Here is a 21,314-nt window from a genome sequence, read left to right on the forward strand (position 1 = left end):
AACTAAAAAGCTACTAGACCTAGAATACTATAATAAACACCTCCCCCTCCGTAGAATTTTGCATCTTTTGTTTTCACAGTCACTCCATCAATCCATCCAATCGTCTATCCATCCCAGCTATCTATACCTACTCCATATACTTCTACATCAACCACCAACATGCGCTTCATCGCCACAAAGCTCCCCCTCCTCCTCGCTGCCTCGGCCACTATCGTCGTCGGCCAGGATCCGACTACTACAGGAACTGGCTCTGTGAGCACCGGTTCTGTTAGCCCGGGCTCTTCGAGTAAATGTGCTGCGCAAAAGTATGTTTGATATCCCCAAGTCCAACGTATCTACACCGAAAGGGTATGAGTGGATGCTAACAAGTCATGTACAGGGTCGTCGACCAATGCATCCAAAACATGAAATTCCAACTCGAAAACTGCGCTACATATGACTGGGACTGTCAATGCATCAGTAGCACGAATGTCGTCGAGTATGTTTCTTCCCTTGCAACTATCCACCCCCATCACTCCAAACATCCAACTCTATAATCTAACCACCTCCCTTCTCCTTATAGCTGCTACAACAACTGCCCCGAACACCCCGACCGAATCGGCGCCCAAACAATCCGCCAGCAAAACTGCGCCAACGCCCGCGCCTACAGCCCCAGCACCACAGCATCCAGCCCCTCCTCCACAGCCACAGACAAGGACTCGGACTCGTCCAGCATGTCCGCCAGTTCGTCTGCGTATGCGTCCGGTTCAACCAGCACGCCTAGCGGCCTGCAGAGTCATAACAAGAGCACTGATGAGGAGAGTGATAGTGGCTCTAGCAGTGAGCCGACGAAGTCGTTGACTGGGCTGGAGGCGAGTTCGAGTCCGTCGGCGGGTGCTGCGGTGAAGGGGGTTAGGGTTGCTGGCGGGTGGGTTGCGTTTTTGGGGTTGGCGTTGGGGGTTTTGTTCTAGATTAATATCTGTTGGAGTAATTGGGATGGAGGGAATGGGTAGGGGATGTGGGCATAGCATTGCGTTGGGTCTTATAGGGCCTGTTAATTTTAATTTAAATGTTGCATTTGAACTGGTTCTTGATCGAGGTAGACCTCACTGTGGTGTACTCGGGCTTTTATGTGCCAGCCTATAAGGTTGATTGTAGTCAAGTAGAGGTTCCAATATACTGGTGAGTTTACTGATGGGATTTCACAAAAAGCTTCATGGAGAACAGAGGGTCGTGACATCTAGATGCTTGTGCCAGGAAAATACCTCGATATCTGAAAGTTGATATCCGTGCCAGTTGAAGCTTATTTCGATCTTTTGTCTACTACGCAGCAGTCATTACATAAAACGTTGATCTATAGTCAGGTCATTCATTGCAATCTATGGACACGTAACCTATCACAATTCCACGGGTATACACAACACTCCCATCTACAGACCCTTAGCCTGCTTAGCCTCAGCCAAAGCCTCCTTCAGCGCCGCCAAAGCCTTATCAATATCATTGCGGTTAGGGTCCGAGATACTGACACCCATGTGACCGAAGCGGATATACTTGGTAGCAATCTCCTTGTGCAGACCAGCTGCGAAGATAACACCCCGCTTCAGCAGACCGGGCAGGACATCGGGCGGGGTCAAGCCGTCGGGCAAGTACATGGCAGTCATGCCGTGAGCCTGGGCGTCCGGGTTAGGGGCAACCTGGGACAGACCGAGCTCGGCAATGGCAGCCTTGACCTTATCAGAAGCGGCGGTGTGGATAGCGATGCGCTCAGACATGGGGCGGGAGGTGATCTGGCTGAGGGTGGTGTGCAGGGCGTGAACGAGCTGGGTGGGCGGGGTAGCAAAGTACGAGGGCTTGCAGGCCTCGTAGTTCTGCATGATGGGGAGCCAGTTGGCGATGGAGGCGTAGTAAGAGGCGGGAGGGGTCTGGCGGGACTGGGCGCGCTGAATGGCGCGGCCGGAGCAGTAGACGATGCTCAGACCGGGAGGGCAGCCGATGGCCTTTTGCGAGGCGGTAACGACCGCGTCGAGGTCCCACTCGTCGAAGGCGATTTCCTCAGATCCCACACTGCAGACACCATCGACGATGACGAGGGTGTCAGGGCTGACGCGGCGGACAACCGCGGTCACGGCCTTGATGTCGTTCAGGACACCCGTGGAGGTGTCAACGTGCGTGACGGTGAGCAGCTTGTAGGGCTTTTGCTTGAGGGCGGCCTCGATCTCGCCGAGGGAGGGGCGCTCACCGACCGGGGCGCGCAGGTGAGTCACCTCGGCGCCGTAGGTGGTCAGGCAGGTGCCGAAGGAGTCGCCGAAGTAACCGGTGTTCAGGACGAGGGCATTCTCGCCACGCTCGATCAGGTTGGCAGCGACCAGGTCCCAACCGAGGGTACCGGAGCCGGCGATGAGGAAGGGCTGAGCGGAGGGGTTGGTGGACTGGAAGAGCTTGCGAAGGAGGGTCAACGTCTCGCCGAAGACCTTGACGAAGCCGGGAGCGACATGGCTCTCACTGTATATCAGAGAGGGGCAATGGTTAGTTCCAATTGATATTGAATAGTAGTAGTAACGACTAGTGACTCACGCATAGTGGGACATGGACTGCAGAACAGCATCGTCAAACTCAATGGGGCCCGGGATGAGCAGAGTGTTGTGAGGGGCCTGGATAGACGACATGGTGGGCGACTTGGTAGTGGGAGAAGATGGAATGGAACGATCAATGGGTTTATATTCGACGTCGTCAGGAGCCAGGGAGTTTCTCTCGGTCGAGAAGGGTGTGTTAAGCTCAGGCAACGGCAGGCGCTGGTCCAGGTGTCTGGAGATCAGGCTGAGGCGCTGCGTCGTCGATGGGGGCGCCAGCTTTTCCGATTTGCGGCGGGGTGAGCCGCGGGGTTACAATTCTGGTTGGAGGGGGTTTGGCTTGCTTGTGAATTCCCGAGGGAAACACAGTAGAATGCTTGAAGGTTCGGGGATCGCCGCCGATAGGGGGATCGATGGGAGGGCAGCGATTGGCTGCAGAGGGGGTATGAAGAATAGAAGGAGGAGTGTAGCTTGAAAGTGGGATCTCAAGGTGATGATGATCAAAATGGAGAGGAATCTGGGGAGATATTTATGAAGATGAGATCCTGGCTATTCTTGCCTCCTCAACAAATTTTTGTTTTCCTTTGTCCGTCGCGGAGAGTTGACGGCCGGACCCTACCGGCCGGGCGATTCTCGTGAGTCTACAATGAGGACGGGGATGCCACAGCCTACGCGGTAGAGCCTATTCTCAGAGAAGATCTCGGTGAGAGGTTGAATCTGGGGTAGCTAGAACGGGAAAGTAATTTGATCTTTTTTGGAACTGAATTGTAGCAGCTAGCAGCTATTCCATACAACTTGGTTTAGCAGTGCAAAGTCCAGACCAAAAGCTACGAGTACAATGTATAGTTAGTTATATGTACCGTTGAATAGTATCTATTCTACTAGATATCGATTAATTACCTGGGTCTACTGTTGTTCGGATGCTCTATAGTATATCCAGGTATGACCTCCTCTGCCATTGACTCCATTCTGCAGTCTATAACATTCACCGTAATCGATGTCCTGCCCAGTTCTATTATGTGATGCTACTCTGTATCAACCCTACTAATTATCGTCCAGCAACACGGCGACCTCCGCACGGAATATCATCAACGCTAAACCATGCCTTTTATACCATTCTAGAATCGTGGATTGGACTAATCAACCCGCATGGCAATCGGGCGAGAGATTCGGCCTCGCGAACCAATGCGCATCAGCGATAATCGGGATGCTTCACGCGGATCGGGAGAGCATCCGTTGATGACGCTATCCCCAATTGGGGCATCACATAGGGCTCAGGGCTGGGCTCGTGGCTTCCCCGCGAAGCTTCCCCCCGTCAGGTTATCGCCGCGCCTGTCACTTGCTCTTGTCTGGACCTGCTTCGATCTGCTTGGACCCCCATAATTGGAATGGCCCATTGAATCACTTCCGATCTTCTAACCCCTCCCCCCACCAACCCCCAGCATGACCGCCCGTCTGGTCCTGGTCATTGGTGACCTGTTCATCCCTGACCGAGCTCCCGTGAGTTCCCCCAGTTCATAAGCTCAGGCACCCGTGATATCAGAGCTTCCCAGACAATGACAGCTAACCCATATCTCTTAGGACCTCCCCGCCAAGGTATACCACAACACCCTCCCATGATAATTCTATCAAAATCGCTTCAAACCCAGCTGACCCAGCTATCCTGCCCAGTTCCGGAAACTCCTAACCCCCGGCAAGATTGGCCAAATCCTCTGTCTGGGTAACCTGACCGATCGCGATACATATGACTTCCTCCGCCAGGTCGCGCCGGACCTGCAAATGGTCAAGGGCGACTTCGATGTCGACTCCCCCAACCTTCCGCTCTCCAAGGTCGTAAATCACGGCAGCCTGCGCATCGGTTTCACTCACGGACATACCATCATCCCGCCCGGCGATGCAGATGCGCTGCTGATTGCGGCGCGACAGATGGATGTTGATATCTTGCTTTGGGGCGGTACCCACCGGTTCGAGGCGTTTGAGATGGAGGGCCGTTTCTTCATTAATCCAGGCAGTGCTACGGGCGCGATGAGCCCGGGCTTCTGGCCGGAGGGCGAAGAACCTACCCCGAGCTTCTGCTTGATGGATGTAAGTGATAGTTGCTGTGTCCGTGGAGTGATTGCGTGTCAGCTGACAAAGGAAAACAGATTCAGGGAGATGTTTTGGTGCTCTATGTGTATCAACTGAAGACAGATGCTAATGGCGTCGAGAACGTGTCAGTTGAGAAGGTCTCATACCGCAAGAACCACGCTCCTGCACCAGAAGCAGCGCCGGTATCTTGATCTCACTCTATCTCCTCCTTTCCTTACCTTTCCCTACTCCTTCTACCTCACGTGTATATAGTCATCTTCCTATCCGTCCCTCATGTTTGTTTCATTCTAGCAAGCCCGGTTTCTTTGCTTCAATTCCATTTTCTGATACCTCAAGATTGATTGGGTTTCCCCAGTATTTATAGATCTGTCTATATGAATTCCTTGTGTATCTTGATATCTACTCTTGGGCTTCCTTGTCATGAGATGCGCCGGTAGGCTTAGGAAATAGCTCGTTTTGTGTTTTATCGTTGTAATTGATACAGTTTTCCATAAATTGAAACTCAAAAGATTCTAGTTATCTCAATGTCTTGACCTTATACACAACCCGAGTCAATCATGTTTGGTTTCATCGGGAGACATTAGGTGCCGGTAGGCGTTCGTCACAGAGCAGGCAGAGTCCCACTAGTCCCGATGCGGTAATCGTCCAAGTCCCAATTTCACCGCGCGCCTCATATCTCCTTCCGCCCCGCAAATATCTCCATTGATTGAATCTTCTTTGTACCCGACAATCCTTTGTTCAGTCCATTTTAGAGCTGCCTCTATTCTCTTATTCTTACTACGCTCCAAATTTCTCGTCCAGCTCTTGCGCATTCGTTCGATCGCCTTATCCTAGAGCTCCGACTGCTTCTCTCATCTCCGAGAAGCTTTCTTCAGCAGAGCTAACACCTCACTCACCACATATACAACCGCCGCCAATATGGCTACCGAGAGCACAGAGCTGAAGCCGGAGCAGATCCCCCCTCACGATGAGGGTGTCGACGATGAGGTACGTGAAGAACCTGCGCCGCTCTGCAGCAGCTTCGGCGCAACGAAGCTCCATGCTTCCGTCACAAAAAACCCATCTTTTTAGCATGAGCTGACATGGGATATTTTCGTTTCACAGGAGGAGATTGCCGCGATGAAGCGCCGAGTCGCTGAGATGGAATCCGAGGCTGCCAAGTTGCGCGACATGCAAGAGACGCTGGACCAGCAGACTGAGGGTCTCCAGGAAAACAAAGAGGATATTGATGCGCGGAGTATATTCGTCGGAAATGTGGACTATGGTGCTTCGCCTGAGGAGATCCAGGCTCACTTCCAGAGCTGTGGTTCTATCAACCGTGTGACTATTCTGCTGGATAAGTTTTCGGGCCAGCCGAAGGGGTGCGTTTTATACCCGGATTGAAGACGCTACATCAAGACTGCAGAAGCTGATCTTCTTACTCTACAGTTATGCCTACGTCGAATTTGCGGAGCCCAGTCTTGTTGCTCAGGCTTTGGTCTTGAATGAGAGTGTCTTCCGTGGTCGCAACTTGAAGGTGAGTTCGGCGATGCTCGCGCTGCCATGATTCATCAGACTAACATATATCTGCTTCTCTTCATAGGTTACCCCTAAGCGCACCAACGTCCCTGGTATGACCCGCGGTCGTGGACGGGGTGGATTCCGTGGCGGCCGTGGGCGTGGTGGTCCCCGTGGCAGCTACCGTGGTGGATATCGCGGTCGGGGTCGTGGCTTTGCTCCGTACTAAGCGCGGTGGCTCAGCAATGCATCTTTCTCGAAGAAGTCCACATCTCGATGCCGTCAATCCGCAGGGGTAAATGGGGATTGGGCGGGCGTGTCGAACCCCACAACCCTCTTCCGAATGTCCCGCGGCACTTGGCTTCCGAATTTCTCTTTTCTCCTACCTTTCCCAAAAGGAACACGAATTTGGTTGGTTTCTGTCTGCCACTGGGTACAGTCACATCTGAGTTGTGTATGCGCGGCTTTGGAGTTGTGGGTCAAATGGGATGTACAATAACCGCCTGGTGCACATCAAGCGCAGCCCCCTTCTAGTTAGGGGGAGGGCTGGCAGGTTTTGTAATCATGGGAATTTTTCTTTTTTTTCTCTCTATCATTATTTTCTGGCATCGGATAATTGACAATCAGATATATCAGCTGAGATTAGATTGTGCTTGGATGTGGATAGAGACACGGGGAGTAGACCACGGTACATTAGGTAGTGACTTGCTGACATGGATATCATCATCAGTCGAGTATCTAACTGCATGTCATCGGTGTTAAGAGACTAGTACCTAGTAATTGGTCTAGGCGCTTAGCATCAGTAGTACCTGCTAGATGTGGTAGGTATTTCGTAGTCAGCATTTAATTTCGCTGCCTAGACTCAGTTGTTATGTTCGAACTAGTGCCCGAACAGGTACTCCGTACATACAAGAAAAAGTCCGAAGTCGTTTGTTGTATGATGGCATTTGCTCTATTATTATCAGAACTTGCCACTGGCTCTTCCCGCACGCACCCGTCGGAACTGATTTTTCCACGTAGGAAGACTGAACTGGTATTTGCTTCATGATGTATGTTTATGGGTTGGTTTTTGAGATTGTTAAATGCTTAGTTACCAGATACTTTCTGTTTCGGTCAATGTGACCCTTGAATCCTGATCTGACCGCGGGCTAAGCCTAATAAAGTACGTAGACTTTTGGAATCGAATTAGGGCAAGATAGAGGCTTCTCGTCAATGTATCTTGAATTTTTTGGGTAGTTATACATGGACACCATATGCATAGAACATGCTATGCGATATCTTGATGCTACATCAGTGGCTGAGATCGCATTCAATTGTGGCTTAGTCGGGACTCGACAGATGCCCAACTTGGTCCAGCCGATAGCGAGGAGTCTCCTCTGTTGCTCGTTGCTCAGCCCCAATAGTTGTACAAGTGATCAAATAGCATCAAGTAAACGAACTGACTAATTCTTACTCTCCATAATCAAACTGAAAACTCAGTGATGTACCCGTCAAGTACCTCATACGGCCGCATTTCATAGTCGTTACGTAGGCGGAGTGTAGGCGGAGTACCTGCGGGAGACTGGTATCAATTACCATACCTTACCACTAATACGACCGCTAATCACAGCGTATAGACGCCTCGAATACGCCAAAGTACGACTAATCATACCAGAACTTACCAGTCACTGGCAGCTAAGCCTCCCTCTCCTCCTCCTCCTTCGATCTTCATCAAACATCACCACTGCACACGCACTTTCTCACCCCCTCTCTCTCTCCTCCTCTCCGTCTACATCACCGCCTTTTTTTCCCTCCAGGGCAATATCCAAAACCTGCGACTCTATCCCCGCCACTCCACCGCTTGTGGATGTGCGCTTTGCGTCTCTCGGCTTGGGCTTGATTGATCGGCCTTTCGCACCGAACGGTGTGCTGTGAAGCAACATGGCGTCCAATCTGCCAGCGTACGTTTCTCACAACAACAATCCCTATTTACTTGTATACCAAGTATTGTTTCATTTTCCGATCGGAAAATTATACACACAAGCTCAATGCTGATTATCACGAATTGTAGCCAGCCAAATCTCCGAGTCACGAGTAAGATTACCTCGTTCCCTTGTCGCCCTGCATCCCATGGCGGGATGGTTGCGGGGCTGGCAGCCGGCAACCCTCGAAACATGATATTAACGTCTTATGTTTTCTTGATATAGTTATCGCTGCAGACGGTCTTTACAAGCGCGATGTCTTCCGTATGTGGTTTTCCTTTCAAAGCGCCTTGATTCAAGGTCTCAGGCGGGTTTGCATTGCTGACCCAGTCCACCTCCTCCTCATAGGTTTCCCCGATCCCTTCGCTGTGGCTACTGTCGGTGGCGAGCAAACTCATACGACCTCTGTGATTAAGAAGACCTTGAACCCATACTGGAATGAGCCTTTCGACCTGTATGTTGATGGACGACCCCGCTTTTCGTTTGGGGATTGAAAGATCGTGTTGATTAACGGGTTTTGGTACAGCCGAGTCAACGAGGACAGTATTCTTGCGATTCAGATCTTCGACCAAAAGAAATTCAAGAAGAAGGACCAGGGTTTCCTGGGTGTGATCAATGTGCGCATTGGCGATGTCATTGATCTTCAGATGGGCGGTGATGGTAAGTTGGGACCAATCCTTCGATCTCATATCCACGATACGATTGTTACGATCCGATCTTTACGATCAGATTAGCACGATTTGTTTGCTTCGATCTTATCTTCGAGCTGGACCCACGCATAGGCTAACTCCTTCTCTCGCTTCACTCTAGAGATGCTCACCCGGGACCTCAAAAAATCAAACGACAACCTCGTCGTCCATGGAAAACTAATCATCAACCTGTCGACCAACCTCACCGCGACGACCCAGAACCAGAACGGCCTCCAACGTCAGCAGGCACAGTCTTCTACCTCAAGTGGTCTTGTGCCGCAGGTTGCGGCTTCATCCTCCACCCCGCAACCTGGCTCCAGCCTTCTGGATACACCTGCCGCTGCTTCTAGCTCTTCGCTCAACAACCGGTCTTCCGCAATTCAACCCCCGCCTGGAGCTCCCAACGGCTCTGCGCCTCCTGGTGCTAACGCTCCTTCCCGCGCCAACTTGAGTTCATTCGAGGACAGTCAAGGTCGACTACCTGCAGGGTGGGAACGGCGAGAGGATAACTTAGGACGGACATACTACGTGGACCACAACACGCGCACCACAACCTGGTCGCGACCTTCCGCCAACTACAACGAACAGACCCAACGCAATCAGCGTGAAGCGAACATGCAGCTGGAACGTCGCGCTCACCAGAGTCGAATGCTACCCGAGGACCGTACCGGTGCCAACTCCCCCAACCCGTCTGATAGCCAACAGCCTTCCACGCCGCCACCTGGTGCCGCCGTCCCCTCCGCTGCCGCACCCGCTGCTGGTGCTGCCGGCGGTGCAGGCTCTCATGCCAACGCGGTTTCCATGATGGCTACAGGAGCGACCACTGCGGGCACCGGAGAGCTTCCCCCAGGATGGGAACAACGGCATACACCCGAAGGACGAGCATACTTTGTTGATCATAATACACGAACCACGACCTGGGTTGATCCTCGCCGACAGCAGTACATCCGCATGTACGGCCAGAACCAGAACCAGGGTGGAAACAACACCACGATCCAGCAACAGCCTGTCTCCCAGCTCGGACCTTTGCCCAGCGGCTGGGAAATGCGCCTCACCAATACTGCTCGGGTGTACTTTGTGGATCACAATACCAAGACAACTACTTGGGATGATCCCCGTTTGCCTTCGTCGCTTGATCAGGGTGTTCCGCAGTACAAGCGTGACTTCCGTCGCAAGTTGATCTACTTCCGCTCTCAGCCTGCCCTGCGGATTATGTCTGGACAGTGCCACGTCAAGGTCCGCCGTAATAACATTTTCGAGGACTCGTATGCCGAGATTATGCGCCAGAGTGCTTCCGACCTGAAGAAGCGTCTGATGATCAAGTTTGACGGTGAAGATGGTCTCGACTACGGTGGTCTTTCTCGGTATGTCAATTATCTGCATTCCCTTGGTTGTGTGACTTCTAACTCTTTCACAGTGAATTCTTCTTCCTCCTTTCCCACGAAATGTTCAATCCCTTCTACTGTCTCTTCGAATACTCCGCTCACGACAACTACACCCTGCAAATTAATCCTCACTCTGGCGTCAACCCTGAGCATTTGAACTACTTCAAGTTCATCGGCCGAGTAGTCGGTCTCGCGATTTTCCACCGTCGTTTCCTGGATTCTTTCTTCATCGGCGCTTTCTACAAGATGATGTTGCGGAAGAAGGTGACTCTCCAAGACATGGAGGGTGTCGATGAGGATTTGCATCGCAACTTGGCGTGGACCTTGTAAGCTTTACTGCCTTTCACATTTGACGCTTGACATGGTACTGACTTTTGGCGCAGGGATAATGATATTGAGGGAATTGTTGAGCTCACTTTCTCCGTGGATGATGAGAAGTTCGGCGAGCGTCGCACTATTGATTTGATACCCGGTGGTCGGGACATTCCCGTCACCAACGAGAACAAGCCGCAGTACATCGAGCTGGTGACAGAGTGGAAGATCATGAAGCGGGTCGAGGAGCAATTCAACGCATTCATGTCCGGATTCAACGAGTTGATCCCGGCTGACCTTGTGAACGTCTTCGACGAGCGTGAACTGGAGCTGCTAATTGGTGGTATCGCCGATATCGATGTCGACGACTGGAAGAAGCACACCGACTACCGTGGTTACCAGGAGCAGGACGAGGTCATTCAGAACTTCTGGAAGATTGTCCGCAGCTGGGACGCCGAGCAGAAGTCGCGTCTCCTTCAGTTCACGACTGGTACCTCGCGTATCCCCGTCAACGGCTTCAAGGATCTGCAGGGTTCGGATGGACCCAGACGGTTCACCATTGAGAAGTCGGGTGACCCTGCGGCTCTGCCGAAGTCGCACACTTGCTTCAACCGTCTGGATCTGCCCCCGTACAAGACCCATGACGCCTTGGAGCACAAGATGTCCATCGCCGTGGAGGAGACACTCGGATTCGGACAGGAATAGAGAGATGATACCCTACCCCCCAACCTGCAACTACGTTCTGCGCCGCTGTACAATGCAATGCAGATAAATTCTTTTCCGGGCTTCTTCCTCGTCTTGCATCCCTGCCTAGCTCTAGTAACTCTCTTCTTTCTTCCTTCCAATACCCAACCCCTCCAATTCAACTCTCGCTCACCACCACCAATCTTGGTCTCATCCTCTCATCCTTATCCATCATACGCGATTCCTCATTCTCTTCTCATTCTCATTCTCACCTCTCCATCTCGCGTCTGTTCATCCTCAATTCCAAATATTCCACCCACCGTCCTTCCAATCGTTGCTCCTCCTACCTTTCTCCGCCTACCACTCCTGCCCACACCGCACCGTCCGTTAGCGGCAGTGACTGGCGAGGCTATGATGCATGCTCTGCTCGTCATTACTCTTCGCTTTGGCTTGTTGCGTGCTTGCTTTTCGCTCGCACCAGATTCTCTTCTCTTTTCTTTTCCTTTCCAAATGCTTATTGCGTGCTAGGTGGGTGCTGTGTGTTTAAGTTTAGTGCTAGTTTAGTGCTAGTTGAATAGTTCCGCCTGGTTTTGTTTTTGTTACTCCAGTTTCTCTTCTTTGCGCAAGTTGTTCTCTGTCTGTCTGTACATAGGTCTGAGTTTGAGCTGGTTGGGTGTGTTTCGTTTCTTTCTTCTTTGTATCATCCTCAACTGTGATGTGCACGTACTGCTGAATTATGCCCGTGGATAGCGGGGTTTTTGTAGCTTACTTTCCTAGTCGTCTCTTTCCTTGTCATGTATTGACTTTAGATCTTTCCTATATTCTATTGGGAGTATCTGCTTTGAGCCTTGTAGGGCCGTTGTAGCGTGGTCAGCCTTACGGAGTTCGCGGAAGGAATAGTCTTTTTCATTGGCATTTGCTGCATTTTGCGGGCTTCTTAAGTTCTTCCGCTTTTCGCGATGCGCTAGTGTCGGGCGTTCTTTCTGTGGGACAGTTCTGTATGGTTCGTTTGCTAGTGAGGGCCCGTTTTGGTTTCTGTGGTCGACGTCAGAGGTATTGTTGGTATCGATTAGAAGATATCTGCCTAAGTCAAGATTGAGATAGCCCTAGTTCTAGGCTGTCCTCCAGGGCTTCGAATGGATAGGCGTTTGTTTGAGGCTGGGGTGTTTAAGCAGGGGATTTCTAGTGTGTGATGTTTCCAGGGCTGGGAAAGGTCTATGTAAACGGGAATGATGAAGAACAGGAACGGCTTCATAGCGACTAGCTATGAAAAAGGTCCCTTGACTCCTCCTAACTTGAAACCATAGGTAGCATTCAAGTCTACATGTAAGTTGACGCAACTACCATCACTCCCCATATAGTTACTGACAGGTATCTTGTCGGATAAAATGATTTAAGACCATCAATTGCACTACTACATATCAAACAGTCATTGAATATAGGCCTCGGTCTCCGAGTCGGGTCATTCCTCACTCTCGGGCTCAAAGATCAACCCAATCTCACGGTTCTCGTTCTTTTCTTCCTCGCTTAGGGGTTTCTTCTTCGAAAGAACTTCGTGCATGCGAACACACCAGTGCTTTTGTAGGAATGTTTCAAATGGTAGAGACAGTCTCTGGTAGTCGGAAATGAAGTCTCAAACAAGGCATTTCAGTTCTTGAATCGAATCTCTCTCTTCTTCGTGAACTTCCCTGGCTTCTTCTGGGTCGAAGGGCTGGAATAAAAGTGTCTCCGAGTCTATAGATTCAGGATGGGCGCACGTATCGGTGAGTCCTAGGGCCCTGGATGCAACGAATCGAAGTACCTCTTGAACGACCTTTCTCTCAAAAGTTTCAGGGATTTTTGATCGCAGCGTTGCAAACACATTTGCCTTGACGGTGATGGCCCTTCTTCTAATGAAGTCAACATCACGATCTGTATCGATAAGCCTACCAAGAAACGTCGTGAGGGGAGTGCATCCACCGGAGGAGCAATGACAGTCACATGAATCGTGAGAGTCGGCCAAAAATATCGAATGCACCACGGCCTCGTAGCTCGACGTAAGTTGAGAACTTGACTCAGCCCACTCAGCTATGGACCAGCCGAGGGTGGCGCCCAGAAGATGCAGCGCCAAGAAGTCGTATATGATGGGACAGAGAGCAGTATCAGTACCTTTGTCAATGAGCCACGACGCCATCTCAAGGTGACCGAAAGGCGTTGTTCTTGAATGATCAGTGGAGTATCTGAGTTTTATCAGAGCAGTTAGGCCCTGGTCATCCGTGTCATCCACGTCTTGAAACCCGATATCCCAAAACTGATCTGCAAGCTCTGTATCAAGAGCTGCAGCTCCATAAACGAGGCATCCCTGCTTACAATCAACATCGCCGGTCTCAATGCCGTTGTCTTTCAAGAGCCCATGAACCTGGGCGGCCTTGTACCCCAACAGAGTATCTGGTCGAACTTTGAGCGGTAAAATCGTCTCCCGGGGTAAATGGGTCATTGCAACAGCCCATAATTTCTTCGCCTTTCGGCCAGTTCTTGAATAATGTCTCCCTGACGTCCGAATTATGACAGGCTGCCAGATCAGGAACGCATTGTTCGGGATCCAGATTCCCAGTATCCTGGAGAAGCTTGACGGAGGCGTAGGAGCCTGATCACAGGGCGCTCCACATAGTCCTTCCATCAGCCTCATACCCTGCTTGAAGGAGCGTTGCAAGCCCTTCTAGCCACACAGTGTAGAGCTCAAGTTCTGCTCGAAAATCGACACCTCTTTTTAGAAGTCTCTCCAACTTGGGTTGGGAGCGCAGAACAAGAGGAACTATAGGCTCTGGTATATCAAAGTCTGTGATATCTGGGTTTCGAAGAAGTCAGGAAGCAGAAACTCAAACTCAGAGAACAAGAACCCACCGTAGAACTCGACACAAGTTAAATTTTGGGATAGTACCTCCGCACCACGAGCTACTCCATAAATCCCCTTGTAATATTCACGAGAACCAGGCCACCAGGGGCCTGGGTTTTGGATGCGCAAAACCCAGCCTGAATTGAAAAACTCCGAGCATGTGTTGATTAACTCCTGCTGCGATGAGACCCAGCTTTGGCCCTCACCACAGAAAGGAAACCGGGTTATTCGACGGAGGAGAACGTGTCCTGGACAGGTGCCATCCGAGGTTGGTTCATCTGTAGATACACCCGCCAGGATGAGGCTTTGCAGTGCGCGCCAAGAAGAAATGTCCGACTTTGAAAGCCAGAGCCTCCCAGCTACTGCCTATTTCATGCGAGAGGAACTACCACAACCTAAACGAAGAGCCCAAACAACGAGGACAATCATAATATATGGGGTAGATTAGGTCAAAGCTGACATGCAGGAGAGTCTCTCCAGTGGCTAGCTTGTCCACAGGGAGAGAATTGAACATCTATGTGTTAAGGAAACTCGAATCTTGGTGGAGATACTAGACAAGGTAAGAAGGTATAAGAGAGCGCGTCCGTCACTGGGGTCTAAAGACCGCCAGGAGGGTGCATCTGTCAGGATGATCTCTTATCGCGAAAATCACCGGCCACTGAATTGTAGAAGGAAGGAAAAGGAACGAAGGGAGTAGAAAAATCTTGGAGTCTAGGGGGCCTAGGCATGGGTCATATGATATGATATCTATGGCAAACAGAATGGAGCGGCGGGAGATACCATACTGAATTCGAGCCCTCCAAGTCTTCCAGTTTCCTGATCCCTTTTGAAAGTCAATCGACTTGGATCAATAGATCACATTGATAGGTCGTGCGTCAATCGGGTTTTCAGATATCTTATCCGCTACACGTTCTATGAGCCGGTCCTCAAAATTTGCCTTCAACGTGGTACAGCTCGACCATACCATGTGTACCAATTGGAAAATTGGGAATTTATGATGGTTTTGTCTTCATAACTAAACTATCAGAGCTACCATACAAGAAATCTGCTCCATATGACTTCGCACCTTGCAATGTTGAATTTCGTGCCCTCATTCAGACACTTCCGCAAACAAATTCCCAAGTCTCCACGGAAAGCAATGCAAAACGAAGAATCTCTATTCTTTGTAGGTTCAAAGCGTGATTTAAAAATATCTTGAGCCATCACAGTTGATTGCAATGCTCAGGCTGAGCCTGTGCGACAACTATTCTCTTGTTGATTCACGGCTAAGAATGTACTGCTGGCGCTCGGCAGCCCACTCGGGAAGAACGACCGACAAAGGCAAGGGCTCACCTTGAGTGCCTTGGCAGATATCTGGATCCAACGATCTAATCCTGGTTTCTCGAGGAAGCCGTAGCCTGTTCTCGTCAGGTAGGCCTTCTGTCTCGAGCCTATCCAATTCACTCAGAATCTCCGGGGTTGCCTCCTGGCGCATCAAGACCCAAAAATCAGCGTCTGATAGAGTCCAGAGTGCTTCTTCCTTAACGCGCCCGGATTCAACCAACTCTTTGATAACTCGGCCTGTCCTCTTGTAAATATTTGCATGCGATCGATTTGACCAGACGTCTCGATCGGTGGCCAGGTACGCGCGAGCAAGAGCTAATGCGAGCTGGGGGTTATCCAAGACAAGTAGACGATTGGAAGAGGTGGGATCTGGAGCTGCCTTCAATGAATCAAAGACCTGGTGAATCTTCTTCAGACTGAATTTTCCAAAAGCGAGTGAGTCACGGAGCGAGTAGTCCAGCCGGTCGGCACACAAATGAGGCGACGGCTGTTCTACCAACGGGAATAGTTCCTCGTCAAGGGCTTTGAGATCTCCAAAGTCATGTCGAGTGAGAATCTGAGGTAGTTGAGTAGTCTTCAGATATCGAGACTTGTGGACCTCGTGGTAACTGTCTTCTCCGGGCTGAGACAACGCGTAATCGACAACATGACTGAGACTAGTATGGCTGATATCATGCAGAAGGGCAGCCACCTGCTCCTCAACACTTGCGCCGACCTTTCGTACGAGCAAGAATGCACCGACTGAGTGCTCGAAGCGGGTGACTTTGGGGCCAAAGCCAAGGAGACCTGTTACTCCATGTTGACAGACGCCTTTTAGACGCGACAGCTCTGGGCTTTGGAGGAGTTCTATGAGCACGGGCTCGGCTATGACATGCTCTCCGTAAAGCTCATCTCTGATAATGATTTTGTTTTTGTCGACCGTCTCGATGGTTTGGAAGACACCGGTTTGTACCTGTGACGCCATAGCGGAGCGGATGTAGAGAGTCGATAACACCCTCGGGCGCGGGGAAACGAGTTCAAACTGGCGCCAAATCGCAACGATCAGTCACCGAAACAGAATCAGTCAAGGATTCGATATTTGGAGTTGAGGAGGGAAGAATCTAAAATCAAGCTTGACTTTGAAGATATAGACGTCGGGTGAGAAGCAAGCAAGGGCTTGGTTGGGGCAGTTCGCTCTCCTGTTTGGGATTTGACAAAAGTGGCAATGATCGACGTGCGTCAAGTGGCGTCTAGGCAGAAGGGTCGTATCTAGAAGGCAGAAGTCATCACTAAGAGAAACTAAGCTGAAAAGAAAGAACCTGTCGGAAGGGGAGTCAGGAGCTTACCTACTGCCTTAGGGGAAAACCAACCTAAGGACAATCAAGGTTGGGGAATTTACCTGAAATCTCAGTGATATATTCCTGCAATATTCCGGCACTCTTTGCCTGCCTGAGCCGGAGGAAGTCTACCACGGACGTACCAGAACCTACCACAATTCCTAGAAACAGCGAATTGATCTCCGAGAATCAATAATTTTCTAGAAGGCAGGAAGGACTCTTCCGGTTGTTAAATGTAATATAGCAAACGGCGAGCACTAACAACCAGCAAACGAGCAAGAGGGAGGACATCAAAGATGTATCAAAGTACATACACGGGTTTCAGTCCCAACAGTTGGTCTGATAAACCTCACATCTCTTCATTAGAATTTGTGGGATCACAATATAAATTAATACTAATCGAAAAAAAGAAACTCAAAGACACCAAAACACCGAGTCTCAAATCAAGATCTTAGAATTCGCTAAACGCACTAAAATGGTATCATGTAATGCTCATAATCTTCTTCAACTCTTGAAGTGAAAGGGGCTTGATCAAATAGTCGTTAATCCCTGCTGCGAGGGCTTGTTGTTGCATAGCGTCCGAGGCGACACCAGTGATGGCCATGATGCAAGAAGGTTTGAGGCCGTTTTCTTTCTCATGTTGGCGGATCTTGCTCGTGGAAACTAGGCCGTCCATGACAGGCATTGAGATATCTAAAATATGGCGTCAGCTGGAGCCCGGGGATCTGAGGTTAGGGTGATGAGGATTGACTAACCCATGAGAACAAAGTCGAATCGCCGTTCCGAGGCTTTGTACTTCTCTAGGGCAATTAGGCCATTCGAGGCTGTATCGTAGCTGCAGCCGATTTTGCGCATGAAGGTGGCCAGGATCTTGAGGTTGATGTTGTTGTCATCGACGACGAGAACGTGGATATCCTGCGGCTCGTGAGATGGGCTAATCGGAAGGGCGTGGGAGGGCGCGAGATTGCGACGTGCCACTGGAGAGACCGGCATCGCCATGGGGAAATTGTCGCGGGTCGGAGAAGGTTGAGCTTCAGGACGGGAAAGCAGAGGTCCGAGGAGTATTGAAGTCGGAGGTGTGGCGGTTGGCGCAGACTCAAGGCGGGAAGGGCCCAAGTCGAGGATCTTTTGAATAGCGCTTTGAATCTTCTGCGGTCCAAATCTATTTTCGTTTTGTCAGTAACTCCAGAAATCACCGTGGGGGGATAATAACATACGGCTGCGAGACCCAAACAAAATTCGGCGCGAGGAAAGTTTCGAAGAAGGAAGCGTTGCTTCCCAACACAATGAAGAACCTGAAACCATGCATCGACGCCAGTTGATCCAGTGATTCAAGACCTTCTGCTTCCTTTCTCAAAACCGCCTCCTCAATCACTGCAATATCTCCCTTTCCCTTGCCGAGAGACTCCGCCAAAGACACAGTCCAACCGAAATGGGCCATGAATACATCGGCAAGTGTGCTCTGTATGGATAATTTTCTCTTTGACTCAACACTCAGCATTCCAGTTGGCGTTTCTTGCAAATCCGGATATCCATTGAATGCGACCAAGCACGCCCGTAACGGTGGCCCTGAGCCGCCTTGGGCCCTCAAAGGGGATGGAGAGGATGCTGGGCTTGCTTCTGGGCTGTCAACAAGATCCACTGGAATGTAGACGTCGACTTGTGTTCCGATACCAACCTCACTCCTAACATTGACATGACCATTGAACGAAGCGACTAGTTGACGAACGATGCTGAGGCCCAGCCCAACTCCCTCAGAAAGGGAATCTTCTTGAGAAAATGGAGAGAATAGCTTGTGTCGAAGGAAGTCGGGCGCAATACCGCTGCCGGTGTCGGTGACTGACAGATGTGCAATTGGCGTACGCGGCTCGATCGGGTTTCTCATCCTTGACAAAGATACTTCGACAAATCCTGACTTTGTCCATTTGATGGCATTGCCAAGAAGGTTCATCACGATTCTCCGCCATGCCCCAGGCAAGGATCGAATGAGCCAAGAATTGCGCTGCTCAATCCGGACAACCACGGACATCTCTGTCGGGTTGTCGTGGGGGAATGGATTTGTCCGTGTACGATCGGGCGAAGAGGTCTGCACTGTCTGGGAGACAATTTCGGAGGCGTTTTGTCCCGTATACAAAATGTCGGCAACCTCTTCTACTAACTGTCCAAGATGGAAGTCGGAGACCAGACTGGACTCTTCACTTTTGCTCTTCTTCTTTCGAGACATCTTGACTTGAGTCAGGTTGTTGATCTTGCAGAATTCAAGCCTGTGAATTGATTAGCACCTTATTGGGAAACATGCTTTGGGACATACTCACAAATGATCAGTGGTGTCCAACAAAGTCAACCCAGATGCTTCGATCATCTTGAGCATTTCCTCCTGCGCGGGCTCTAGGGAAGTTGCCTGCAAGAGTTCCGCACTAGCCAAAATTCCATGGAGCGGCGATCGAAGCTCATGACTGATCGAAGATATGAAGTCAAATTTGGACTTCTCGGTTGTCGCCCAATGCGCTCGAGAAACTTCAGAGACTATAGAATCACCGAAGATCTTGAAGTAGTGAAGTTCCTCAATGCCAAGAGCTCGGTGGTTGTCTTGCGTCCAAACAAGGGTACCTGCCATCCAACGGGATTTATTGTGATCCCATAGTGGGAAAAACAGAACCGAATTAGCGGCAGGTAGGATTTGGCTGAGCTGTCGCGTGGCCATCTGCATCAGTTTATTCTGGGTCTCCGAATCATTCAGGCCGGACTCGTAAGACAAGTAATCGTCGCTGTCCACAGAGTCGTCCAGGTTGAAGATTTGACCCTGTGGAAAGGAAGTGACCAGCAAGTTGAGAAGGTCCTCACGGAACGTGATATCGGCCTTGGAATCGAGTGTCTCGCCTTTTCGTACTTTCAAAGACTTGCTTAACACATCGCAACACAACTCCGATGTCTTTGATGATGTTGGAGAACGGCCTAGGGGACTAGGATATGGTGCAATGGGAAACTCAGGAACAGCGGTCTTGGGCAAGGGCTCCCAGCCAGTTTGATCGTCAGCAGGCAAACTACTTAAATGTCAGCAAAATCTTCAAGAAGGTCAATGAAGAGATGGTGACTACTCACAATGAAGGGTTGGTACGGGCAGCATCGAGGAAAACTACGCCGTCAAGGTCCATTGACTTCCTAAGCAAGACACTGGCCCTCTGGAAGATGCGTTCGATACGTTCTCCCAACGATGTACTTTCCGCCAGAGAAAGTTGAGAGGCATTGTTTGATACCTCGTCTAGCGGCTGAGAACCGGATTTGAGAACCTCATCAATGGACTTCTCTTCTCCGGGGGAGGAACGACGGTCGGAATTGAGAGATGACGGCTCGGTTGACCCCGACGCAGGGCCAGCAAAGAACATCGGAGATGGTTGTTCCGAGAGGCTGGTGGAGGAAGACGTCACGAAGCCGAACTGCTGGTCGAATGTGGCTTCCATAGGGCTCGGGCTATCATCTGGCGGCGAGGTATTGACGTTGGATGCGACGGCCATTGCTTCGAGTCGGTGATCATTCGACACTTCGCGCGGGTCAAAGTCTGCATGGTCTTTCACAAAATTCGTTAATCCCTTGATCAGACGCTCGGATCGACGGTGACAGTGGACTATGCGAACATGCTCTAAATGCCGAGCCACAGCATCTGCAACCTCTCTCAATGTGTTCACTTCATCTTCGCTGAATATCGTCCGAGGCTTATCATCAATCACACAGTATGATCCCAGGACGAAACCGGAGGGACTATACAGCGGTACCTCCGCATAGAATCGCATATATGGCCATGCTCGCACGTACGGTCGGTCTTTGAAAATTTCCTCTTGCTTAAGATCTCGGATAATATAGCGGGTACGATTGGCGGTCATGTTGTCGTTATCGATGGCGTAAGACATGTCTCGTCCCGTGAAAAGACTGATTGCATGTGGGCATATCCCCCATATCAAGTCTAAACTTCGCGTTCCAAGGTAGATTCCGTCATTGGGCAGATGCTTGTCTTTATCTCGTAGAGACATCGATCCTGTAGCTTCCGCGATGATGTGTTGATTACCGCCGTCGATTATGGAGACAAACGACCGATTGCACGCTAAACGATGTACTCCCAGTTGCGCCAGTGCCGTCAAAGTAATATCGGTAGAAAGATTGCCGACCGACTGCTGTTCGTCTCCCCGCGGGGAATTTTGAGCACACTCGAATCCATCATCATCATCATCATCATCGTTGGTCGGGGTCGATAGTGTCAATGGGCGATCTAAGGCACAGTAGTACCTACCCGGCAGCGGTCAGCGAATAATAAACCGGCGGGGAGATCAACATCAATAAACCCCTCTCACCTGGATAATTCCCGGATTCTCTCGCGCTCAGTACTACATGTGGACGGATGAAAGGCGAGAGAGCCCGGCTGATCCATGACTTGGAGTCCCATGCATTCCTACAAAAAGAGGGTGGTGTATATTTTTGATGTGTGGAGTGACACTGCGGAGTGAGATGGAATGTTTGAAGGGTATACAAAAAGAAGGGGAGATAAATTCCCGGAGAAACGTGCCACAAGCGAGTCGACTTGTCAAAAACGCCCAAAAACCTGCTTTCCGTCGCGGGCCCCCACTGACGCTATGCTATTGG

General features: G+C 50.5%; 9 protein-coding genes across 9 annotated transcripts; 4 read left to right on the forward strand and 5 right to left on the reverse strand.

Annotated features, from left to right (window-relative positions):
• Positions 1–159: 159 nt before the first annotated feature.
• Positions 160–950, forward strand: N7473_011742 (GPI anchored serine-threonine rich protein; the record flags this gene model as incomplete). The annotated part of the gene is made up of 3 exons (XM_057157681.1): positions 160–305; positions 380–478; positions 563–950. 3 exons carry the CDS (start codon positions 160–162, stop codon positions 948–950), a joined length of 633 nt encoding a protein of 210 aa, XP_057003531.1.
• A 378-nt stretch (positions 951–1,328) lies between these two features.
• On the reverse strand, positions 1,329–3,138 carry N7473_011743 (alanine--glyoxylate transaminase). Its single transcript, XM_057157682.1, has 2 exons — positions 2,554–3,138; positions 1,329–2,481 (listed from the first exon to the last, which is right to left on the reverse strand). Exons 1-2 carry the CDS (start codon positions 2,643–2,645, stop codon positions 1,410–1,412), a joined length of 1,164 nt encoding a protein of 387 aa, XP_057003532.1. The 5' UTR covers positions 2,646–3,138; the 3' UTR covers positions 1,329–1,409.
• Positions 3,139–3,896: 758 nt separating this feature from the next.
• N7473_011744 (vacuolar protein sorting-associated protein 29) lies at positions 3,897–5,090 on the forward strand. The gene is made up of 4 exons (XM_057157683.1): positions 3,897–4,049; positions 4,131–4,145; positions 4,221–4,634; positions 4,694–5,090. The coding sequence occupies exons 1-4, from the start codon at positions 3,993–3,995 to the stop codon at positions 4,826–4,828; spliced, it is 621 nt and encodes a 206-aa protein (XP_057003533.1). The 5' UTR covers positions 3,897–3,992; the 3' UTR covers positions 4,829–5,090.
• A 465-nt stretch (positions 5,091–5,555) lies between these two features.
• N7473_011745 (polyadenylate-binding protein) lies at positions 5,556–6,363 on the forward strand (the record flags this gene model as incomplete). Its single annotated transcript, XM_057157684.1, has 4 exons — positions 5,556–5,624; positions 5,742–5,998; positions 6,066–6,153; positions 6,220–6,363. The coding sequence occupies 4 exons, from the start codon at positions 5,556–5,558 to the stop codon at positions 6,361–6,363; spliced, it is 558 nt and encodes a 185-aa protein (XP_057003534.1).
• Positions 6,364–7,657: 1,294 nt separating this feature from the next.
• Positions 7,658–8,056, reverse strand: N7473_011746 (uncharacterized protein; the record flags this gene model as incomplete). The annotated part of the gene is made up of 2 exons (XM_057157685.1): positions 7,658–7,685; positions 7,878–8,056. The coding sequence occupies 2 exons, from the start codon at positions 8,054–8,056 to the stop codon at positions 7,658–7,660; spliced, it is 207 nt and encodes a 68-aa protein (XP_057003535.1).
• On the forward strand, positions 8,055–11,186 carry N7473_011747 (NEDD4 family E3 ubiquitin-protein ligase; the record flags this gene model as incomplete). The annotated part of the gene is made up of 8 exons (XM_057157686.1): positions 8,055–8,074; positions 8,185–8,207; positions 8,321–8,359; positions 8,444–8,549; positions 8,622–8,755; positions 8,906–10,148; positions 10,202–10,495; positions 10,553–11,186. The coding sequence occupies 8 exons, from the start codon at positions 8,055–8,057 to the stop codon at positions 11,184–11,186; spliced, it is 2,493 nt and encodes an 830-aa protein (XP_057003536.1).
• A 1,612-nt stretch (positions 11,187–12,798) lies between these two features.
• N7473_011748 (uncharacterized protein) lies at positions 12,799–13,833 on the reverse strand (the record flags this gene model as incomplete). Its single annotated transcript, XM_057157687.1, has 1 exon — positions 12,799–13,833. One exon carries the CDS (start codon positions 13,831–13,833, stop codon positions 12,799–12,801), a length of 1,035 nt encoding a protein of 344 aa, XP_057003537.1.
• Positions 13,834–15,283: 1,450 nt separating this feature from the next.
• On the reverse strand, positions 15,284–16,327 carry N7473_011749 (uncharacterized protein; the record flags this gene model as incomplete). The annotated part of the gene is made up of 1 exon (XM_057157688.1): positions 15,284–16,327. The coding sequence occupies one exon, from the start codon at positions 16,325–16,327 to the stop codon at positions 15,284–15,286; it is 1,044 nt and encodes a 347-aa protein (XP_057003538.1).
• Positions 16,328–16,933: 606 nt separating this feature from the next.
• On the reverse strand, positions 16,934–21,193 carry N7473_011750 (hybrid sensor histidine kinase/response regulator). The gene is made up of 6 exons (XM_057157689.1): positions 21,026–21,193; positions 19,782–20,960; positions 18,995–19,723; positions 17,897–18,943; positions 17,435–17,841; positions 16,934–17,372 (listed from the first exon to the last, which is right to left on the reverse strand). Exons 1-6 carry the CDS (start codon positions 21,115–21,117, stop codon positions 17,161–17,163), a joined length of 3,666 nt encoding a protein of 1,221 aa, XP_057003539.1. The 5' UTR covers positions 21,118–21,193; the 3' UTR covers positions 16,934–17,160.
• Positions 21,194–21,314: the final 121 nt, after the last annotated feature.

The sequence above is a fragment of the Penicillium subrubescens genome (assembly GCF_028828155.1).
Source record: "Penicillium subrubescens strain IBT 31985 chromosome Unknown utg000010l_segment0_segment0, whole genome shotgun sequence".
Lineage (NCBI taxonomy): Eukaryota > Fungi > Ascomycota > Eurotiomycetes > Eurotiales > Aspergillaceae > Penicillium > Penicillium subrubescens.

Excerpts from the sequence above, each read along its gene's own strand:
- N7473_011743 (XM_057157682.1), bottom strand. The coding sequence starts at position 2,645 with ATGTCGTCTATCCAGGCCCCTCACAACACTCTGCTCATCCCGGGCCCC. Across the intron at positions 2,482-2,553 it reads CAGTCCATGTCCCACTATGC|TGAGAGCCATGTCGCTCCCG; the intron begins GTGAGTCACTAG and ends TCTGATATACAG.
- N7473_011744 (XM_057157683.1), top strand. The coding sequence starts at position 3,993 with ATGACCGCCCGTCTGGTCCTGGTCATTGGTGACCTGTTCATCCCTGAC. Across the intron at positions 4,635-4,693 it reads CGAGCTTCTGCTTGATGGAT|ATTCAGGGAGATGTTTTGGT; the intron begins GTAAGTGATAGT and ends AAAGGAAAACAG.
- N7473_011750 (XM_057157689.1), bottom strand. The coding sequence starts at position 21,117 with ATGGGACTCCAAGTCATGGATCAGCCGGGCTCTCTCGCCTTTCATCCG. Across the intron at positions 20,961-21,025 it reads AGAATCCGGGAATTATCCAG|GTACTACTGTGCCTTAGATC; the intron begins GTGAGAGGGGTT and ends GCTGCCGGGTAG. Across the intron at positions 18,944-18,994 it reads TTGGACACCACTGATCATTT|GCTTGAATTCTGCAAGATCA; the intron begins GTGAGTATGTCC and ends ATCAATTCACAG.